The following is a 20,612-nucleotide window of genomic DNA, read 5'->3' on the forward strand; positions in this document are numbered from 1 at the left end:
CCAGATCTTCCTCTGAGCGGCAAGGGGGGGCACCAGCAACAGCTGCAGACCCATCACAGGCTCTACAGGGCAGTAGCAGCATTATTTCCTTTCCCTGCCCACCTCCAGGAACAGCCCAGGGCTGGGCACTGCCAAAGCATCAGCAGGATGAGGGGGACAGATCAAAAGCAGAGAGATCAAGAGAGGGCAGGAGGCAGGACTCAGCACACTCCCATCCCACCCTTCCTGCTTCCTCCTGGGCTTTAGCTCAGTGCCCTGCAGCCTAAATACATCTATCTCCCCCAGGCAGAGTTACCCGTTTGGATGTTTTTCTCCACCAGCATTTATACGTGTGCTGCTTATCTCCACACCGTATTTTTCACTGCACAGCAGCAGCCTGTGGCTTTTTCCAGCAGCTGAAGCCACAGAGGAGAGCTGCCAGGCAGGGCACAGCTGCGAGGCCAGGTACTCCCCATTAAAAGGGGCTTTCCCAAAAAGTGGGTACCAAAGACTCTCTAGGTAAGAAGGCTGCTCCTCGGGCACAGCCAATCTGTTTTTCCAAGCTCTCGGCATGCTGGCGATGGAAACTGGAGGTGGGGAGAGCCGCACCCACAGGTGCTGTTAAGGCACGAGATGCCTGCACCTTGATTTTCGCAGAGCACAGACTCGGATCCGTGCAAACAAGGAGCACTGGCTTTTCCTCCTCTCGCCACCGCTCCTTCCCACTTGGTCTAAATAAGGACCGCGGCAATGAGCCTTGCACTTCATAATTTGTGTGGAAACTAGGAGAGAAGACAAGAGGCAGAAAAACCTGTTCGCACTCATCATGGCCCATCCCCATCCACATTTCCTCCCGATCATTTGATATTTCAGGTGTGCAAAGCATTCACCTACCAGTCTTTCTCCTGGAGTGATAAATGAGTTTGCATTTTACCGCGGCAGGGTGGTTCAGAAAGGTCTAGAATGAGGGTGACAAAAAGACAGCCTCAAAAAGGTTAAACCACGTGTTTGCAGGGCCCCTCCCAGCCACAGCTAAGGAATGCTTGAAGGTCAGAAAAGCTTTCACTTTTTTTTTTTTTTGTTGGTCTGAAAGGATAAGAGGAAGGAGTGGGACAATTGAATCTGGTTTCAGTTTATTTCCAGAATTTTACTGTACAAAATAGGCAAAGTGTAAAACAGTTTTATGTTTCAGTTTAAAAACAACAAAACCCCATCCAGCTATAACTTAAGAAAACCCAGCTTGGAACAGAACAATTTACTAGGCTAGACCCACAGTGCATTAATGTCACAGACACCAGGAACTTGCTTACTTAAGTTCACAATTAGAAAAGAACAGAAAGACTATGTACCATTGCAGTTAAAAGTCACATGTGCAAAGAGGAGGGGAGGGGTTAAAAAAAAAAAAAAAAAAAAGGAATGCTGGTTAGTGTCTATTAATTAGAAAACCTTGGCAAAACCCATCTTACTATACACAGTTTGTGTAGAAAAAGTATTACACAGTGATCAAAAGAGGGCGAGGGAAAGGCGCTCGCTCCCATCCCCTTCCCCAAGACACGGTAACGCTGAATCAAAGAAACAGGCACAGAAGAGCGTAAGATTCCTTCACAGTCAGGTCTGTGCAGGTAGCGAGCCACAGCAACCCCTCCGTGCAGGCAGGAGATACCCCCAAGCTTCGTCAGCGCTGGTGAGAGGCGCCCGGGAAGCAGCCAGAGGGAAGGATTCCCTCTCTCCGTAGAGCGCACGCAGGGCAGGGCTGGCTGCCTGCAAGGCTTCAGTATGTTACGGGGATAAAAACGTAGTCTCTTGGAGGGATGCAGAGAGGTGGAATAACACCAGCTGTAGCACTGGTGCTGCGAGGACCAGGCTCAGGAGCATCCCAAAGCGATCCACACCGGTCACAGAGCAGCTGTCAGAAATGGCAACTTTTGGTCATCTATTGGAGGCAGCAGCCTGAATGCAGGAGGACGCATATTCCTGTAGGAGACTTCATGGCCCAAAGCCATCTCTTCTAGCAGAACAGAAATTTGGAGGGTTTTTTGGGGTTTAATTTTTTTTTTTTTTTTTAAAAAAAGAAAAATCCAACAGCTCAATCCCAAGAGCGTTTCCTTCTTAACACAGTTTAAACACTGAGCCACCAAGCCTGGCCTGAGGCTTCAGACACGTATAATGCACACACCTATAAGGGAAAAAGCACACGGACACACAAGACGAATGAGAAAACAGACATCTGCACACACATCTTGTGAACAGCTCACATACGGTGGGGCAGAACTGAGCGCAACTGAAGAGCAGAGTCTGGGACCATATTACAGCATTTTTGCAAAAGACTGCAAGACTTTTGTTTTACCTTTAAAAAGGGCAGATTTACAAGTTTTGGTAAGCAAGATGCAATTGGCTTGAATAGGTTTCCACGATTAGCACAGTATAGATCTTTTCAGTTTCTTTAGCAGCAAGTGTTGGAAATGAGCACATCTCAAACAAGACTTAAAAGCTACTTACACAGGGCCAGTTACAGAAACTGCTTCCCCACAGCTTTTGGCATACTTGGCAACAGTCTATTCCGGAGGCTTTGTGTGGAGATCCCGATCCCAAAGGAAAAGGTTAAGAGGCTCCATGAGGATTGGGATATGTTCAGATCTCACACAAACTTGTGGCTTATCAAGAGCTGCCCCCAAGCTCCGGCCCCAGCACCTCCCATCCCAGCAGATACTTGTTCTGCCTCACTATGGAACTTTATGAAAAATCAGGGAGTGGAGGATGGGAGCTGGAGGTGGAGTGACTGAAGTTGCTGGCAGGAACATTTTTAGAGGCAGAAGTCAGAGGACTTCAGCAAAGACTGAAATCAGACCTGCCTTTCTCTCCAAAACTCCCTTCAGGGGGGACTGCCCTTGAAGGCACCCAGGACAACCCCAGAAGCAGGAGCTGAGCCTGCTCTGCGAGCAAGCTGCACCACACCCCCTTTCCGTGCGCGGTGCATCCCACCCCATCCATACCCTGCTGCCTACAGGGGTGCGTGGGTGGCAATGCATCCCCTCCGCAGGGTGAAAATCTATAGTTGCCAGCCCACCCAAGGTGACCACGGGGGCTTGGTCAGGGACTGGTACACTATGGAGGGGAGTGCTAAAATGCTTACACTTCTGAGCACGCTGCCTGCTCTGCTCCCGCAAACAGGAAAGAGTCTGAGTCCTGGGGCAGCCCCACAGAGCCTACACGAGGATGGCTGCAGCCACATGGCAATGAGAGGCTCACAGATGTGCTAACCACCTTTGCTTAAGCCTAGTTACAGGATGGGCAAGGTATTATGGGTCTGGTGTCTGCCCCTACACTCCTAGAAGCGACAATAAACCCAAGTCTTTCACTCTTTAGCTGTGAAAGACAAATCCAGCCTTCGTGGAAACCCACAGCCATTTCCATCTGCTTCGGGGAACAGCTGAAAGTCTTAGCTGCATCTGGTTTTGGAAGATCTCAGCATGGCTTTGAATTTAGGCTGTAACAAATCTGAGAGTAAAAAAACCCAAAGCCTTTAAAGTATCCAAGCAGCGAGAGTCACAGGAAAAAAACACACCAACATGGAAGAGAAGAGTGGGGCAAAACCACTCTTGGCTAGGCAACACGGCACCCTACCAAATCGTTCAGCCTTTAGTGAAGGATGTCCAGTGCAAGGAACATTGACTGCTTCACCACAAATACAGTTGTCTTACAAACCACTTAAGGTCTAAAAGACCCCAATTTCCAGCCAGGTACAAGCATCCAGGCTGGGAGAGAGGAGGAAGAATATGTGCAAGGAGATAGTGCAGGATAGGAGAGGCATTCGGAGGAAAACAGCCTGTGCTTGGGCTGGCAAACCCTACAAGCCTTATTTATGCTAAGCTCTTGGCAAGCTCTGCAGTAGTAAGGACTGCAGGATTTTGGATCGGAGCTTCGTTCCCTGTGACTCGATTCTTACTCATTAGCTGGCTATAAACAGAGTTAAACAAACCAGTCTGCTCTCACCACTCAGTATTTTTATAAACAGTCTTATTTCCTATAGATGCCGCAGATCCATCTGTGGATCTCAAAGCACTTGACAAGTTGAGTTCAGCCTCACAACACACCAGTGAGGTAGGTATGACAGTGGTCCCCTGATTTTGCACAGAGATGGGAAACAAAAAAGCCCCTGAAAAATAAAAGGTCATTAAAAAAACCCTCAGGGAATACTCAGGAGTCCCGATTCCCCTTGTAGTCTGTCCTCACCCCTAAGTAGGTTGCATCTCTAAAAAGACTGTTTGAGAGGCCAAGTTCTCTCCTTCAGAATTCACCAGGCAAAGCATTCACACTGCTGACAGAGGGAAGAGCGCTGAACATAGGAGTTGGCCCCTGGTGACAGTGTCCTTTTCAGTAGCAGGCAGAAAAGGCAGCACTGAACCACTGCGCACAAATGAGGAAGCAGACCCAGAGCGAGCGGACGCCGCTTCCGTCTGGTTCTCCATGTGTTCAAGAATTTAACACAATTAAGACATGAGTTTCCTGAGCAGATACTGCCAGACAATGCCCCTTATGGGGGAGCGAAAAGGAAACGGGAAGGATATCCTGGAAAAGAAAGAAAGTTTTGCAGAGGTGCCTGAGACAAGGTGCTCTCACACACACGGCACATCCAAGCCTCCAGCAAGGTGATTCTTGTTCTGGCTTCACAGAAATTAGTCAATTCAGCCACAGGCAGTAGTCTCCACACAGGCATAAGTGCTCCATAGGCTCCCAAGCTACTCCCAGTCTCTCCCACCTTGCTGGATAGGCACATCATAAGAGCCAGACGCACGCATCTCTAGGAGATCCAAGTGAGAGATGCTCTATGCTTCCCTTCCCTTTATTTAAAGAAAATAAATGAATGAGCCAAACTATTTTTTAAAAAATAAAACACTGTGAAGGCCACAGTCAATAAAGGAGTCCCCGTACAGACTACCAGAAAACCTGACCTAGAAAGAAACCCAAACACTAAGTTTAGAGAAGGGAAAACTCCACCTACTTCCCATCCTTTAAGGGGCACGGGCCTGATCCCATCACATACTGCAGCATCTAGTTTCTTCACAACCATGTCTGGCACATTACATGGAGAAGACAGGATCCAGGTGACTACCATGCAACTTGTAAGAAAGGTGCAGAACACTGCAGGTGTCAATGGGATGGGGAATCACTTTGGACCCTCGTTAACCTGAGTGCTTCCTTGACCCCAAGAGGGTTATCCACAGGTGCTACTGACCATGCAGCTCCATTGCTGCTGAAACTGGAAGAGGCTGGACCCCCCTGCCCTGTCCCCAGCACTACCACTTAAAGCACCTGCTCCCTCCTACCAGCTCATGGTGGGCACTGGCCAGCCCACACCAGCCACGCCATGCAGGACTGGCCAAGATACACTCCCTGGTTTCAGCCAGGCCACCTCACACTGGTGGGAGTGGGGGGCAGCTCCACAAGCTGGTGAAGGTGCCCAGGGAAGGCCTGGGGAAGGCCAAAGGGGACGGGAAGGGCTGTCACAGGCCCCCTTGGAAGACAACGCACCCTGGCAGTGAAAGGCACTGGCTTACATACTTTGCTGAACTGGGGCCCTCTGTGTTAAGACATCTGTATAGAGGACAGGTCAGCTCCTGCCTGACAGAGATATTTCCATGGCAAAAGACTGGGCAGAATGAATTGTGCATTTGCATTCACACACGCAAATCCACCACCACAGAGCTAGGGGCATCTCTGAGGGACCTGGCCAAAAGCAGGTCACTGCCAGCCTCGGAGCTGGCTCCAGAGTCACGCGATGCCCTGTGCTGGCAATCAGACTTCAGACACTGGTTTAGACTCATCGTTAAAAGCAAACCTTTCAAAGCTCTGCAAACCTCAGATGACAGAAGTCACACACCAAAGCTGCACTGACGGGCAAAGGCAGCCTTACAAACCAGACTGCAATTTAAGAGCTACGCATCTCTCGCAGGAGCGGATCCCAGCACTGAGTAGAAACTCCTGCAGTACAGGAAGGCCAAGGCAGGCAGGCAGATTTTCAACATTCAGACATAGTTTGGTATTTCTTAGCTATAGCTGAAGGCGTATGGTGGGGAAGGACACACTGCAGTGTTACTAGAGCACAGCAGTTCTCCCAAGCAAGTGCACGTGGCAGAGGTCAGCCCTTCCCTGGCTCCTCTCCTCAAGAAGGGAAATGCTTTTGCCCAACTTTCCTCCAGACGCACTTGAAGCTGGCCGGAGAGGGGGCCGGCACCTCCCTTCCCCTCCAAGAGGCCGTCAGACGTAGGGAGGGTCTGTGATTTATCTGAGGAGGAGCCAGCTACTTGCCTACCCTGTCCCAGTGCAAATATGCAGCCCTTGCAGGTGCAAAAGGAAGCAGTAGTAAGGCAGACCCCGAGGGGACTGTGGCTGGAAAAACACCTTCAGAAAGCCAGAGAGAAGGGGACAGGAACGGGGAGCCTTGGGAGCGCCCGACAGATGCAGGCAAGGAGGAGAGAGGGAAGCAGGTGAGAGATAACAGAGGTGTGTCACACAGAAGAGTTTCACTAACAAGCACTGGTTTAAAAAAAAAAAAAAAAAAAAAAAATTTAAGAGCTGCAAGATGGGCTGATCCAATTCAAGACAAGCAACTTCAGAGACACAAGAGAGTAAAATCATCCCACTATGCCCGCACAGATCCCGCGCTGACAGAAGAGGGCACATGGAGAGGAGGAAAAGAATAAGCCTTCGGTCTCCAGACTAGGTGGCTCACAGAAGCAGCCCTCTCACACCCACCCTTTGATATCCTCTCCTCCTTGAGTGAACAAGGACTGCAAACCACCCCCTGCTCCGTTCAAGCAGGTTTCCATAGCGGAGAGGCAAGCAATGCGCTCTCAGAAAAAGCTACAGGTAGCAAAAGCAGACACACAAAAGCGCAGTCACGTGCATGGGGTAAGGCAACGCTCCAACAAAAAATACCGACGTTGCAATCGTGCAGAGAAAGAGAGCGCGCAAGATTTACAGTATGCCTGGAAGTAGGGGGGGAAGAAAAAAATCTGTTCTGTTTCCAAGGCTGAGCTAACCGAGCCAAGTCACCCTGTAGCCTCTTAAGATATTTCTTTCTAGATAAGATATCCCAACTCCCCCCTCCCCTTTCCAAATAAAGTGCAGATGGTAAAATGTTACTGGTCCATCATCTGCCAGTTTCAGTCAGCAATGGGGAAATTAAACCCAAAAGCACAATATTGAAAAAAAAAAAAAAAAAAAAAAATCCCCGAACAACCCACCCTCAAAATCCCTTAGACTGAAGTCTCAGACTGTAAGCGGAGGACAAATTTATGAGATTTAGGGTCTATGAACTCTTCTGAGAGTTTGATGAAGGGGATTTTCTTCACATTAACAACAAGGCTGAAGTCCAAGCACTTAAGGACAAAAACAATGCCATCTTGTAACCCGCTTGTGACCGCTTCCTCGCTGACAAGCGTCCACTGCTTGGAGAACCAGCGATCCTTGTCGTACTGGAGGGTTGGGCCTGGGTTGAGGTAACGCTCCAGGAATGCCTGCCAAGAGAGGGACACACATTAGTGTCGGCCCTGCAACTTGCTCTGCGTCAATGCTCTCTTCCCATGCCCAGCTACAGCTCTGTGAGCACAGGCTTGCCACGCTGCAAACGGTTTCAGCTTCCACGCTTCAGGAAACATCCTCTCCCCAGTCCCTCTCAGCTTTTCAGACCCCAGGAGCAGACACAACCCCCGGGAGATCCTTTTTCAGTCCATCCCAGCAAGCCTGCAAGTTATAGCTCTGACTTCTGCTGGCAGCACCGCTGTCTGGCAGCAGCTCAGTAGAGTAGAGGTTGCTCCTCCCCTACCAGCCCCATAACCCAAAACTGCAGTCCCAGACAGGCAGATGGGATAGCTGGCCCTCCCTTCTTTAGGCCAAGCTAAGTTGGAAAGCAGAGGTTTCCATGTTTGCAGCTGGGCTGAGGCTGCAAAACTGAAAGCAGAACACAGAATGCCATTTGATGTCACTTGTGTTTTAGTCTCCTTTGCAGTTTTAATGGCAGCAGAACTCCCCCTTGCACACATGGGTGAGGTCCAGGTTGATCCCAGTGAGAGGCTGCTAAGCCCCATCTCTTGATAGCCTTTCTCCTCTTAGCATGATAAGCCCTGGGTAAATGCCCAGGAGTAAATTCTGACATTTCTAACCCTTCCCTAGGATTGTGGGGTGTTTTTAGAGGGGAAGGTGGAGACTGGGAAAGGGTTCGTGTGACCTGTTTCCCTCACCATTCAGACTCTCCCTGTGTCTGCAAGCCAACAGTCACAGTCAGGGCATGAAGCAGCAAACTGATATTTGACCAAGCAGCTCATGAGTTAGAAACACTGTCAGACAGACAGGGATTTAGGTGATAATAAGAAGCAGTCCAAAATGCAGCACCGCAGAGGGGACTGAGGAGGAAAAAAAAAAAAAAAAAAAAAAAAACCAAAAAAAACCCCCCCAAAAAAAACCAACCACCAAACCAGCTGGGAGAATACCCTGTGACTCAAGGCCACCATCTCAGACACTTCTTTGGTACTCCCTTTGCTAAACTGGATATGAGAACAATGATCTCAGAGGCACTTTCAGATAAAGAGAGATAGATGATGCTGTAGAGGAAACATTACATCCCCCTAAGACCTGATGCAACTTACAACGCACTGACCATAACACAGACAGCAACTATGAAAACCTCCACTCACCTCCCCCGACAATTTTCTGTTCCGCATGCGCACACAGTTGTGCCATCCCTTTCTCCTTCCTTCCCATACCAACGTTAGAGAAAGCGTTACCTTTGGTGTCATGTTATTGGTGATGCAGAAGGACAAGTGTTGCAAGATGCTCTCCATGCTGTGGTACTGTTGCTGGCGGGTGGTGCGAAGGTACTTCTGCAGAGCTCTTGCCATGGAGGGGAAGATTGCCTGGGCTGCTTCTCGGGGGTCCATCATCTCTCCCGGAGCTTTCTGCTGTTCCTCTGACTGGAGGCGTTTGATGTGAGTGAAAGCCTCCTCTACTGCAACCACAAGCCTGCAGAAGTGAAACCAGGACAGTGAGAATCACAACAAGAGAGGTAGGATGGGTCTGTGGTTAAGGCAGAGCCTGGGAGTCAGGATTTACAAGGTCCTATTCCCATCTCTGCCACTGACTCACTGCCTGCCATCAGACAATTTACATAAAATCTTCTCTACTGACAATCTGAGGGGTAGACAGCAGCTTTTATTTCCTTGCCCAAGCCATCCAGCAACTGAGGGTCATAAACCAGGATTAATACTTTAAAAGCCTGAGTGTCGTACTTGGTTCTGCCAACACAGCATAAACATCAGCTACATGACTTAAATAAGACACAGCTGCCCTTGTGTTTAATGCATGTCTTCAAAAACAATACTTCCAGCATTGTTCTGCAGCGTGAAGTGTAAAGGCAGGCAAGTGGTCAGGAATGGGCTGGCTATAAAGTAGCATAACCCAGGACACAGAGTGCTCCATGACTCTCCGTGCTCACAAGCTGCAGTCCGCTCTGATTTACATCAGCTGGATACAGACCTTGTGCTGCTGGATGATTGCTCTGCACCTCTCCACTGAGCAGCGACGGGGCTCCTGTCTGCACTCCTAACACTGCAACTAGAGACATCCTCTGCAAACCACTCCTGTGTTGGCACAGGTGAGTAAACACCAAGACCACACCATAAAAAGGCAAACAGATGCCATATGACACTTGCAAGTTATCCCAGTACTAAGTAACAAGTGAGGGGCTACGCTGCAGTTAGTAAGGAAAAAGTAATGATGGGAGACGAGCCACACAACCAAACTCTTTTGCCCCTCCAGAGAGAACTTCTTTCACATTTGATTTCCACTCAAGTCACCAACTACTGTCCACCCTCAATACCCAAAGCATCTTAAAGCCAAGGGAAGTTGCCTCACAACAAGCAGAGGTACAGCACATCGCATTCAGAGTATGTACAAGGAACGGCAAGCAGCCCTGACCCTTGCTCATTTTGTTTAATTTGACTTGGGGAAAGTAGGGGGTGGAAATCAGTTTCTAATCTCCTCACGTCTTCTTGTTGCAGCTCTGACCGCCTTTGAACCATCTGGCCTGATCTCCTAGTGACTGATTGTTTTCCTCTGACTCAGCAGCTGTTCTGACCAAACTCAGCAAGCAAGGGAGATGTGCCCGAGTTAGGATGCTACGCTGCACGGACAGGAAAGTTTAAGTTCCTATTGCTGTGAGGCTGGAAGAAAGCCCAAAAGACAGCAGCTATGGAACAGGGGTCAGCCTGAAGCAGGCTAGGAAGGGACACTGTGCCAGCACTTTCCCAATGAAATACACACTGCCAAAAGAAATCACAAAACAAGCCAGCGCCTTCCAGTTACGGCACATTCCTTCCAAACACAGCTCAGTTCAGGGTGCCTGTCTGTAAGTAACTTGCCTTCAACTGTTAGGTATGTTAACTACAAACTGTAATTAGGCTCCAGAACAAATAGAGGCACTATCTCAGGCCACCTCAACAAAGCATCATCTCTGCAGACTAAGTGTGACTGGCAGAAAAACATACCTGTGTTCCAAAACAAAATGCAACCAGTTCTGGTCACATCTTTCCTTCCCAACTCATTGAAAAGGGCAAACTGCCCCTTTTAGGAGTCTGCAAACACAAATATTCTCCTTGCCCATGAACAGGCAACACCAAGTACTCCACCAATCCCGTCTCTGGATTACGGGAGCCGAGATGACAAGCCTCGGCACGGGGGAAATAATGGGATTTCCTACAGCAAGTAACTACAGATTTGTCAAGGACTGAACTGTTCCCTAATCCATGACATTGCATTAGCTTATCCGGCATAATATACATGAGCTTTGCTTTGTGCATGTTCTTCAGATAATTCCAGTTGCAAGCTGTCACCATCCCTTGTGCATCTGAGTTTCATACGCTTCTTCACAGTGGACAGATTTACAGCCAACCCCCAGCCCTTAATCATGGGTCCCCCCAACCCTCGTCAGTGTCAACAAGCCCCAGGCGACTGAGTCTCACAGTGCCAAGGAGGAGCACCCAGGAAGGGACAGCTTTACCTTGCACGGCGTTTTTTCACTCGGCGCTCGTGGTCAGCCTCTTCATAGTAGAGCTCGTTGTGACTGGAGTCCCTGCGACGGGCGGCAGCTGCAATCATCGCACGGGACTGCCCCGAAGCGTTGTTACCTGGGCCTTTGGGAGGAGACAAGAGGGTGGTGTTACTGCCGCAGAACTGGGGCTGGGACAGACCAGCACCCCACAGCACCTGTTGCAAGTGCTTTGTGGCTCCAGCCTTCCCAGCCAAGGCTGTAAACTCTTCCCTGGTCCTCAGGAGCTCTGATAGAAACCCCAGCAGGCTTGCAGAGGGGGATTTGGCTTGTGGAAGAGGGAAGTTAGTTGGGATGAAGGATCTCACACAACATACACAAAGGCAGAGGTGAGGTGCACATGCCAAGGATGCAACTTACCCCCCATTATATATGTTTTCAGTTTGAAGGCAAGGGCAGCTGGAACACACCACATTTCAGCAACAAAACAGTGTGAGAGCAGAAGTGAGGAGGTGGAAAGAGAAGACAGACAAACACAAGAACATCATGAGACATGGAGATGAATGAACAAAAGTCAAACTCCAGATAGTTACACACAGGGAGGAAAAACAGGATGCAGAGGCAGCAGTGTCACCTTGAGACAAAGCATAGGGTTTTCCAGAAGGGCAGATGCTGTCAGAGCAGCAGTCTTGCAACAAGGTAGGCTAGGGTTTATATGTGTAGTAGCTCCTCAAGGCTCTCAGAGCAGCACCTGTCATTACTGCTTTTGCTGCTGTTAACAGATCCTACACAGCTACAGCAACAGGAAGCTGCAATCTGCTTTGTAACACCTGCTCAAGTGACAGAGCTGTCTACTACAGGACCTTAACTAGTGACCTTAAAATACAGTAGCAGCTTCTGCAGCTCCCTCATGAAGCTCACAGCTTTGGCTGTTCAGGCAGGGGGAGGAAAAAATGTTTCTCTCTCTTCTGGAGAATCTACCAATCCTGTCTACTTAAAGGAGAGAGATGGGTCTACCCAGGGGGAAAAAGGAGAAGCCTAGGACTGCCTCCAAACCACCAAGAGTTGCTTTTCTGTCTAACTGCTCTGAAAGCCCACACTCTCAACTGGCAGTGGTTAAGGTCAGTCAATTGCACAGACATGCTTAAAATTGTTCTGCTCATGCAAGGGCAACTTTCTAATTTTTTTTTTTTTTTTTTTTCCCTAAAAAGCACAAACCAGATTTCAAGACAGAAGTCCGAAGCTCAGCAGTGGCAAGGACAAGCATTCACACAACAGCTTCATAAGAGTCTAAACACTTCAGACTATGTTTGACAGCCCTGAAATGGAGGATATTACTCAAGGGAGACACTAGCTCCCAAATTTGGGTTAGATCTGTAATTTGCCTCGTTGATTATGCTTGGCGATGAAAATCCTGGTTTTGAAGGTGAGCCTCCCCACTCTGTATAAGAGAGATTACAGAAAAATGCTTTTCCTTCCTGGCTGCCCCAGTATCAAATACAAAAGCTGCCAACAAATTAGGCTGCCTTAATAGCATTACTGTCTTTTGACATGGAGGGTGTAAGAGACTGTCAGGATGCCAAGGTAAGCTGCAGCCAGAATTACACTCTGCTTTGAAAAAAGGATGGGAATCTTCTTAAGGCCATGCCTCTAAGCCCGAGATTTCCACACCTGCAAAGGCAGCGACACTGCACAACGAGCAGTCCAGGGAACCAGTACTGCCCCAGAAGGGAAGGCATGAGTTTTCAGGTCCTGGCAGGCTCATGAGCTTGACACTTGGAAAGGCCTACCAGCCACATCTGGAGCTTGCTTCTGGTTCCTTCTCTCCCAGCAAAGATTTGTAAGCTAACAGCTCCTAAACTACTAATGTTACCAGACCAGCAGTTCTTCCCTCCAAACTTGGGAGTCCCAACATCCCAGCAGGTGCTGCAGGAACAGAGACCCTGTCATCTCCTCAAGAAATGCTGCAGCGCAGGAGAAGACAATCCAGCTAGTAACCAGAACAGCATGCCATGCAGCCAGCACGGCGGGCCATTCGCTTTTAATGGTGAGCAGACACCTGTGGGATCAGGAAGCCCTCACTTTCCGGACATCAGGCCTCATTGAGAGTAAGCAGCTGGAATAAAAGATTTCACGTCTAGAAAAAGTGTAGAGCAAGTCTGTTTGCTTCCCCTCTCCAACTCATCCTCTCCCACCTCAAAGCTGCTTCACTCCAGGCAGCAGAGAACCCAGGAGGAGCAAGCCTGCCCCTCTCCCTCCCTGCTGCTTCTCTTCATCCTTCTTCTGTCAGGATGGGGACATATCACTGTGAGGATCTGAACCTCCAATTAATCTTATGGCCTTAGGCGTGCTGCATCAGGTTTGGGGAAACACTTAGAATAAAGTCTTTGAAACTTCTGAAATCATCAAAAATGAAAAAAAAAAATTAAAAAAAAAACAACCTGCAAGGCACTGAAGCTTTGTTGCAGGTAAAACAATAATGTCTTGTGTTTTCCCATGTGACAAATATTCACATTTTGGTCTCTACACTCTGCACGCAGAGCCACCTTACCCAGCTAAGTCCCTTCTCCCTTCCAGCTCTCAAAGCCTTTCAATACTAAGGAATTCACGGGCAGGATGTGCCTTACCACATCTTGTCACAGGAGTTCATCCCTCCTTCACCATAAAAGCTTCCCTACAGAACTTCAGCTCTTCCACCAAAGGAATGTGCACTTTTTATAAAGGCTGTGATGCCTGGGCACGCCCTGCTTATCAAGCCTAGCTTTCACTGATAGGGTTTAAGAGTGTCAAATGATTAAGGCCAGTTTTCACTGCTTTGAGCATCCACAGGGATCCACCCATTCCTCCTCCCACAGGACTCTTTAAAGCCCAGAAGTTTGAACCAGGTTTGTAGAATGGCAAAGCTCAAGAGGGATAGTTACTTGTCTCTGAATTTCCATGAACTGCTTAGCATCACGATGATTTGGGAGCACAGCCACGCATAAGCCAGGCGTACTTAATTTACTGCTAAGGCTGCTGCTTCTTCCCACACTGGTATCAACCTCCTTCACTTTCCTGAAGGCTGCCTGCAGAAGTGGCACAGTAAACGACTGAGGAACTCATTTAGTTAAAAGTTGTGTTTACTGTACTAGCACAACCAAGGAGATGACCCAAGGGTGGCAAAAAGCAGAGGCTGCCTAAAAAAAAAGCAGCAGTGCCAAAAAGCGCTTGTCAAGCCACGTAATAACTAAGCCTGACCCAAAACTTGGCAGTTTTACCTGGCAAAGACAAAAGCCTCATTGTGGGTTAAACGCATCTGTAAAGTCCTCTGGAACCCGCAAACTCAGCACTGTTAGGAAGATTTCCAGCAAGAGACAAGGATTTGGCAAAGCAAAAAGGTGAGAATGCGTGCATAACAAAGCATAAAGCCAATCCAGCCCTTCCCCATCCCACCCAGTCTCAGAGACTGCATTTCACCTCACCTACCGTCAACATTGTAGACTTTCAGGCCAGCCATGTGCTTGGCTGCGCGGGATTTGGAGGCTGTTAACAAGGCTGGGTTGTAGACTGTGAAATCTCTGTAGTAGTTCTCCAGAACCACCAGTGCAGCTCGCTGGATGCTAGGGAAAAAAAGAAATAAGATAAACCCCTGCTTTCTGTAAGAGAAGAAGAAAAAAAAAAAAAAAAAAAAGAAAATAGCCACATTATTTGGAACAGGGCTGTCATGCCCAAAGAATTGTGCAATACGTAGAACATTAACTACTCTCTCTAGGACCTGAAATCTCATTTGAGACACAAGATAAATGTCTCTGCCCTCACCTCAGGAGGAGGATGGATGAGAGGAAATCCCTGAACAAGGGCAGGACATAAACTGAAGTACTAGGCTGCCTGCAGTATGGGGAAAATACAGAACAAGAGCGCAGCCCATCTCTGCAGCAGGGCAGCTGCGACACAGAGACCTTGCCCTGGCTGAAAATCAGAGTACAGCACTGGTTTTGCCGTAGCTGGCCAGCCTAGATGGAGGGACCAGCTCAGGATGGATGCTTTTCCCTTTGAGTCATTTTCAGCCGCACCTTGCAACAGCTCCTCAGATCTCCTCCATCCCAGCACTGACAAGAAGCCAATCTCTTCAGCTTTCACAGCAAGATAAAAATCGATGCCTGAGGAGCCGGAGAAGGGATTAACTCAGTACTGCTTGTTAAATCCCAGGCAAGGGACAGAATAAGGAGCAGTGATGCTCCCTCCCTCCCTTTGAAGGGATGCCTCTACATAAAGTGATGACATATGGGAGCAAAACAGCACGAGTGCCAGCAGCAGGAAAGGCTCAACCCAGAGGTATCTTCCTCTGCAATCATTTCCACAACAGAGAAAGAGAGATGTCTGTGGGCATTGCTAGTAACAAATAGGACAGTATTTCAAAACAAGACAGAGCTATGGTGTTAAGAAAAAAAAAAAAAAAAAGCCAACACACAGGCAGGATCTATGACATAGTGCTCTCCACGTTGCTCTGGCTCCGTGCCCCAAGTGTGGCGTCCGGCTGGCAGCAGTATTCTCAGCAAATCACCAAGATCACCAGTTCAGCTAGCTGGATTTTGCCGAGAACCCACACTTCAGTTTATTTTGAACCCACAAAAATTAAAAGGGAACTGCTAACACATTTGTTGCCATTTAATTGTAAAGTTCACACTTACTAACAAAGCGTCTCCTAAGGAAAGCAACCAAGTATTCTCACACACGTTACAACATAGGAAGAAAACATTACAAGGATGGTAACGTGGGAAAATAAGGCATGAACAAATTAAGACCTAAATTCAATTCTCAGCACTACCACTGAATCAACACACGCTCCCAGAGGAGCAATTTAAATTTTCCTCTGCCTTGTGCTAATATTAAACTTTCGCATCACACCCCAGTAATTTAAACACACACACACACCCACCCACCCTCTGCCATCCTCATTCTCTAGCTACCCCTCTCCCGCTGATCAGTGAATTAAGCGTAGATGCCAGCCCATTCATGAGATTGAGAAAGAACAAATCCAGACTTGTTGACTGTGTACCTTCATCAGTCAGTATTGTGGTACAGCACCACATATTTCATTCTCTGTGTATCTCTAAGATGATGAATTTAAGCTTTTGGAGCAAATTCTATCCTTAGGCCTGTTTGATGGGGTTTTTTGCATCCAGCTAGAGCACCTTAAAGAAGCTTTACTTTTCAGGTGCTGGTCCTTCACATTTCCTCATATTAGGTTTGTTAAAAGCAACTCCATTTAAGCACTCAGCTACTACTGATACGGAATAAAAAGCCACTATTTAACCAAGGAAATAATCTTCCTTTAATGAAGCAGTACTGACTGACCCACTGCCACACACATGTAGGTGCTGACACAGAACAAGTGAAAGTCAGTTTATTTCTCCCTGCCAAACTTCTGCTTTCTACTGTTAATTTACTGCAGCTTAAAACAAAATTTCATAAAAGAAGCCCTGCAGCAGCAGCACATATTCTCTCTTCTGACTGCATTCAAACATGACCACGTTTTTCCATGTCTGCTTCCCTGGAAGGTAAAGTTCCATAGAGTTTCATCTCAAAATGCAACATTTGGAAAACTAGGATCAACTGAAAACAAGAAGATAAAACTCAATATAGTTATACTCTGCTAATACACTGCACTCATTTCTGGCAGCAGTGGGAAGTGTCTGGGAGGTCCTCCATTGACCAGCTAGCTCTTTTATGACAAAGCACAGTGCATCACAGGAGAGAATAATTTATTTCAATACATACACATTTTCCCTGGACCCCACAGAGAACATTATCATCAGGAAGACAGCTTTCCCCCCACCCACTACCCCTTCCATCCCCTCACTAAATAACTACCCCACCAATTCATTAGCACATGTACCCAAAATCCAAACACAATAAAGCTTTAACGTTGCAATGAGCAACCATTGTTGCCCTGAAAATTAAAGTCCAGGTATTTCTTACTGATGAAATTCCAGTACAGGCTCAGTTCTGCATATGAGACACCCCAATCACACAGAGGGTCTGCTCTCTAGAGAGAGAACTGTAATTAAACATCAGTTTCTAAATTTCTACCAGCCCATTTCTGTCTCCCATGTAGTCCATCCTAAACATGGCAGGTTAGCAAGACAGCTGGACTGCAATTCTTCAAATTCTCTTTGAAAGAAAAAAAAAAATTAAAGAGAAGATGCTGCGGATAAGAAAATTAGAAGGGTCACCACAACTAGCAAGCGTGAGAAGGCTGAATCAGAACCTTCTGGGCTGCATTGCTCAGCCTCTTCACCCACATCAAGGGGAAGCCTCACCCTGCACAGTGCAGGACAGCCAGCCTTGCCCGACACGGGAGCTGTGCAGCCACAAGAACCCCCCCCGCCCCAAAACAGGCACAGCCATCGCAAGCCCAGCAGAAAGGGATCCAACTCATTTGTGCAACGCAAAATGCAAGGAGCAGGGTAACTGCAAGCAAACAAGCACCCAGAGCAGCCCTGAGGAGTGAGTAGGAGCAAAGCAAAACGCTAAGAAAGCCTGCTGTCTCCAACCAAAAGTTCTTTTTTTTGGGACTTCCCACTGCAGGGCAGACCCTCTGCTGCCTTGTGAGCAAGGTGAAGTGGCTGGAGCAAGCCTCCTCCCCACCCACCCACACGCCAGCTCCGATGGGAATGGAAACTGGCAGCCTTCCCGGAGCCCGCGCTTGGAGGCTGCTTCCGAGCAGAGGCGTCGCAGGAGGAGTTCAGCACCATGTCGGTCACTGCATCCATTCACCCTGCACTTCAGCAAAAATGAGGCCTTCCTTGCGCTGACGGTTTTAAAAGAATGGGGAGAGGCAGGAAGAAAATGAACAGAAAGCTGCAGTACTTAATCGCCTGCTTGGAGAAGGTCAGAACGAGGAACCTCCTCACGTCCTACAAAGCCGATCTGGCAGCCCAATGTATTTCAGGCATCGTAACAAGCTACCAGAACACAGAAAAGTATCAGGGCACAAAAAGCATTTTCATGCAACAGTTCAGACTCAGAAAACCTACATGAGGAAAAAAAACCCCAAAACATACAACTCTTGCTCAGGCCAGTGAAGCACTGGAAAGTCACTTTTCCTTGTAGGCAATATCGGGAAGGCTCTACATTTTGTTGCTTTGCATTTTGCGTGGCCGGAAGGTTGCTTTGTTCGTTTTTTAAAAAAATTATTACTGCCCCGAAGAAGGCCATGTCACAGCACACTGCCAACAAGGAAAGCAAACAAGCAGAGCCAACAGAAGCGCAGGGTACCTCAGTGGCACTTGGCAGCAGAGAAACACGGTCCTTTACAAACAGTAATGAATTAACTTTTACAGGGCCTCCAAGGAAGCGGAGGAGGGGACTATGTGACACAAAGGCAGCAACTTTCGCCCATTTTTTTTTTTTTTCCCTCTCAAAAGGTAAGCCAGGAACAGCTCTGCTTGAATGCTTGCTGCTACATGGGATTTTGATATTTGAGGTCTTGTCATAACTCTGTAGCTGAGAGGCCATTCTGGCTTTGTATTTTCCTTTTGCGACACAGCTACACCAGTACTGAAACTGGCTGTTTTAGAGGATTTCCAGGAAAAGAAGCCAGTGCCATACTGAAACAAGGCATAAGGAAAGAAGCCTGTTTATATCATCAAAATACTGGCTTTGAGCCCTGCCGTTTCCTAGAAAAATGTTTTTGAGTCTCCTGAATTGGTGGGAAAAGGTTAGCAAAAAAAAAAAAAAAAAAAAAAAAAAAAAGAAACCAAACAAAACAAAACAAACTGAAGCCACACGTCTGTGCTCAAAAAGTTGCTGTCGGACACAGTGGGGTCAAACCCAGCAAGCTGCAGCAGCCGTCATTCACCCGGTTTTAGCAGTTCTGCACTTTCCTGCTAAGCTAGAAATGTAGCCTGTCATGGTACCGTACCAACCATCAGCCAGACACCGCTAACCATTGAAGGCAGAGGAGCGCCTCGTGCTTTTGCAGCAGATATAAATACATGTCCAGAAAGAACAGCTTGCATTAGAGCAGCCACTTCCTTACCTTGCTATGGGTGCAAATCCTGTAACATCAGCGTTCAGGCTGAGCCACACACCTAAAATCCACAAAAATACTCAGAGAGGCCTGATCACTGCTGTGCTAATTGAGGGCAGAAGTAGTCTAGAGTTAGTTAATTGAATGGTTCCCAACACAGGTTCCTCTCCTCCAAACTTTTTTTTTTCTTTTTCAAATGTTCTCCAAAACAGATACAACATCAAAACAAGCCAAAGTCTCTGGGCACATGAAATACGTGCCAGAGCCAGTTGGGAAGCTTTGCCACCTCAAAGAGAAGCTGAGCAAGGATTGCAGCCTACAACTGCATCAAGCTTCTCTATGGCAAGAGACGCTGAGCTACCCACCCACAGCACTTCTTACTCTCTAGCAGCACTATCAGCTCACACCCAACAGGCGTGGAAAAACTTCCATGCCTTCCCAGACGCACCCTACAATCTCATCTCACTCCCAGAAAACCCCTTTCCTTCAGCGCTAGGCTCAGCGCTGGGGCTCAAGCTCCTGGTCCTTCACCACGCTTGACCACTCCTCCAAAGTAAAGACACCAGGACCGAAGCCTTGGAAACAAAACTGGAAGTAGGCAATGGAAATTAAAATGCTTCCCACACCAACAATCCTGCTGCAAACAGTTACACAAGGTATTTCCACCATCCTCTACACAGACTTGCTACCCTATGGCAGAGGCCAGAGCAGGTTGCCCAGACAGATGCAGCACCACCACGCCAGCGGCCATCTCCTGCAAGCTCAGAGCAGAAGGGATTTGGTACTCGCTGTCCTTCCCAAGCAGCACCTTGAGGGCAAGGCTGCCGAGAGGACCGAGATCGTGTAGAAGCACTTTCTCCACGCTGGGAGCGGCACCAGTGCCTTAGCAGAGATGCCAAAGCCAAGGAACTCCTTCTGCAGCTGCGGCCAAACAAGCAGAGCAGAAAAATACCTTTTGATCATTGTCACTGCAACAGCATTTCAGTCTGGTAGAGGCAAGAGAACAAGACCGCAGCCCCTAGGAAGAGGAAAACCACATTTTCTTGTCAGACAGCCACAACTGCAGCCTCCGCTCAACTAAGGCAGGTAAGTACAATCCTCGCTCTCCCCCAGACTAGCACTGGGTGACCGGGACACAGCGAGTTTGTTTTAGATACCTGACTTCTAGCATTTGGTGAGGCAGGGCAGAGAATTTGCAAGGTCAAGCCTTTATCGGGGAAGGGAAGGAAACCTCAGTGTAGTAACAGGTTGTCTCTGTGATGCCAGCACAGCTGCTGCCCCCAAGGAAGCAAACATCCGTATGTTAATGGTGCAATTTATACGGAGCCCAAACACACACACACACACACAGGGTTTGTCCCACAGTTTTGCAGCAATCAGTCCCCATCTGCTCTCTCCCAGTCCTTAAAACAAACAAAAATACCCCTCAACACCAGACATCTGAACAACTATCATATCAATGCTGTAAGTTTAAAGGAGAGCACCAGCCCAGTTTCCAGCTGCAGATCTCCCCTTTTCTGCCCTGCATGGTCCAATAGACGGTGCTCTCCAACACACACACACGCACTACACCAA

At 48.1% G+C, this 20,612-nt stretch overlaps 1 protein-coding gene across 2 annotated transcripts in view; it reads right to left on the reverse strand.

Annotated features, from left to right (window-relative positions):
• Positions 1-1,095: 1,095 nt before the first annotated feature.
• Positions 1,096-20,612, reverse strand: part of VANGL1 (VANGL planar cell polarity protein 1) — a 46,207-nt gene continuing 26,690 nt past the window's right edge. For both annotated transcript variants that reach the window (XM_086761037.1, XM_086761044.1), the window contains exons 5-8: positions 14,489-14,622; positions 11,036-11,168; positions 8,766-9,000; positions 1,096-7,499 (exon numbers count right to left, since the gene is read on the reverse strand). In XM_086761037.1, the coding sequence (XP_086617163.1) occupies positions 7,239-7,499; positions 8,766-9,000; positions 11,036-11,168; positions 14,489-14,622 (763 nt within the window). In that variant the 3' untranslated portion in view covers positions 1,096-7,238. The remainder of the gene's footprint in view (positions 7,500-8,765; positions 9,001-11,035; positions 11,169-14,488; positions 14,623-20,612) is intronic.

Source organism: Chlamydotis macqueenii, chromosome 1 (genome assembly GCF_036417535.1).
Source record: "Chlamydotis macqueenii isolate bChlMac1 chromosome 1, bChlMac1.mat, whole genome shotgun sequence".
Taxonomy (NCBI): Eukaryota; Metazoa; Chordata; class Aves; order Otidiformes; family Otididae; genus Chlamydotis; species Chlamydotis macqueenii.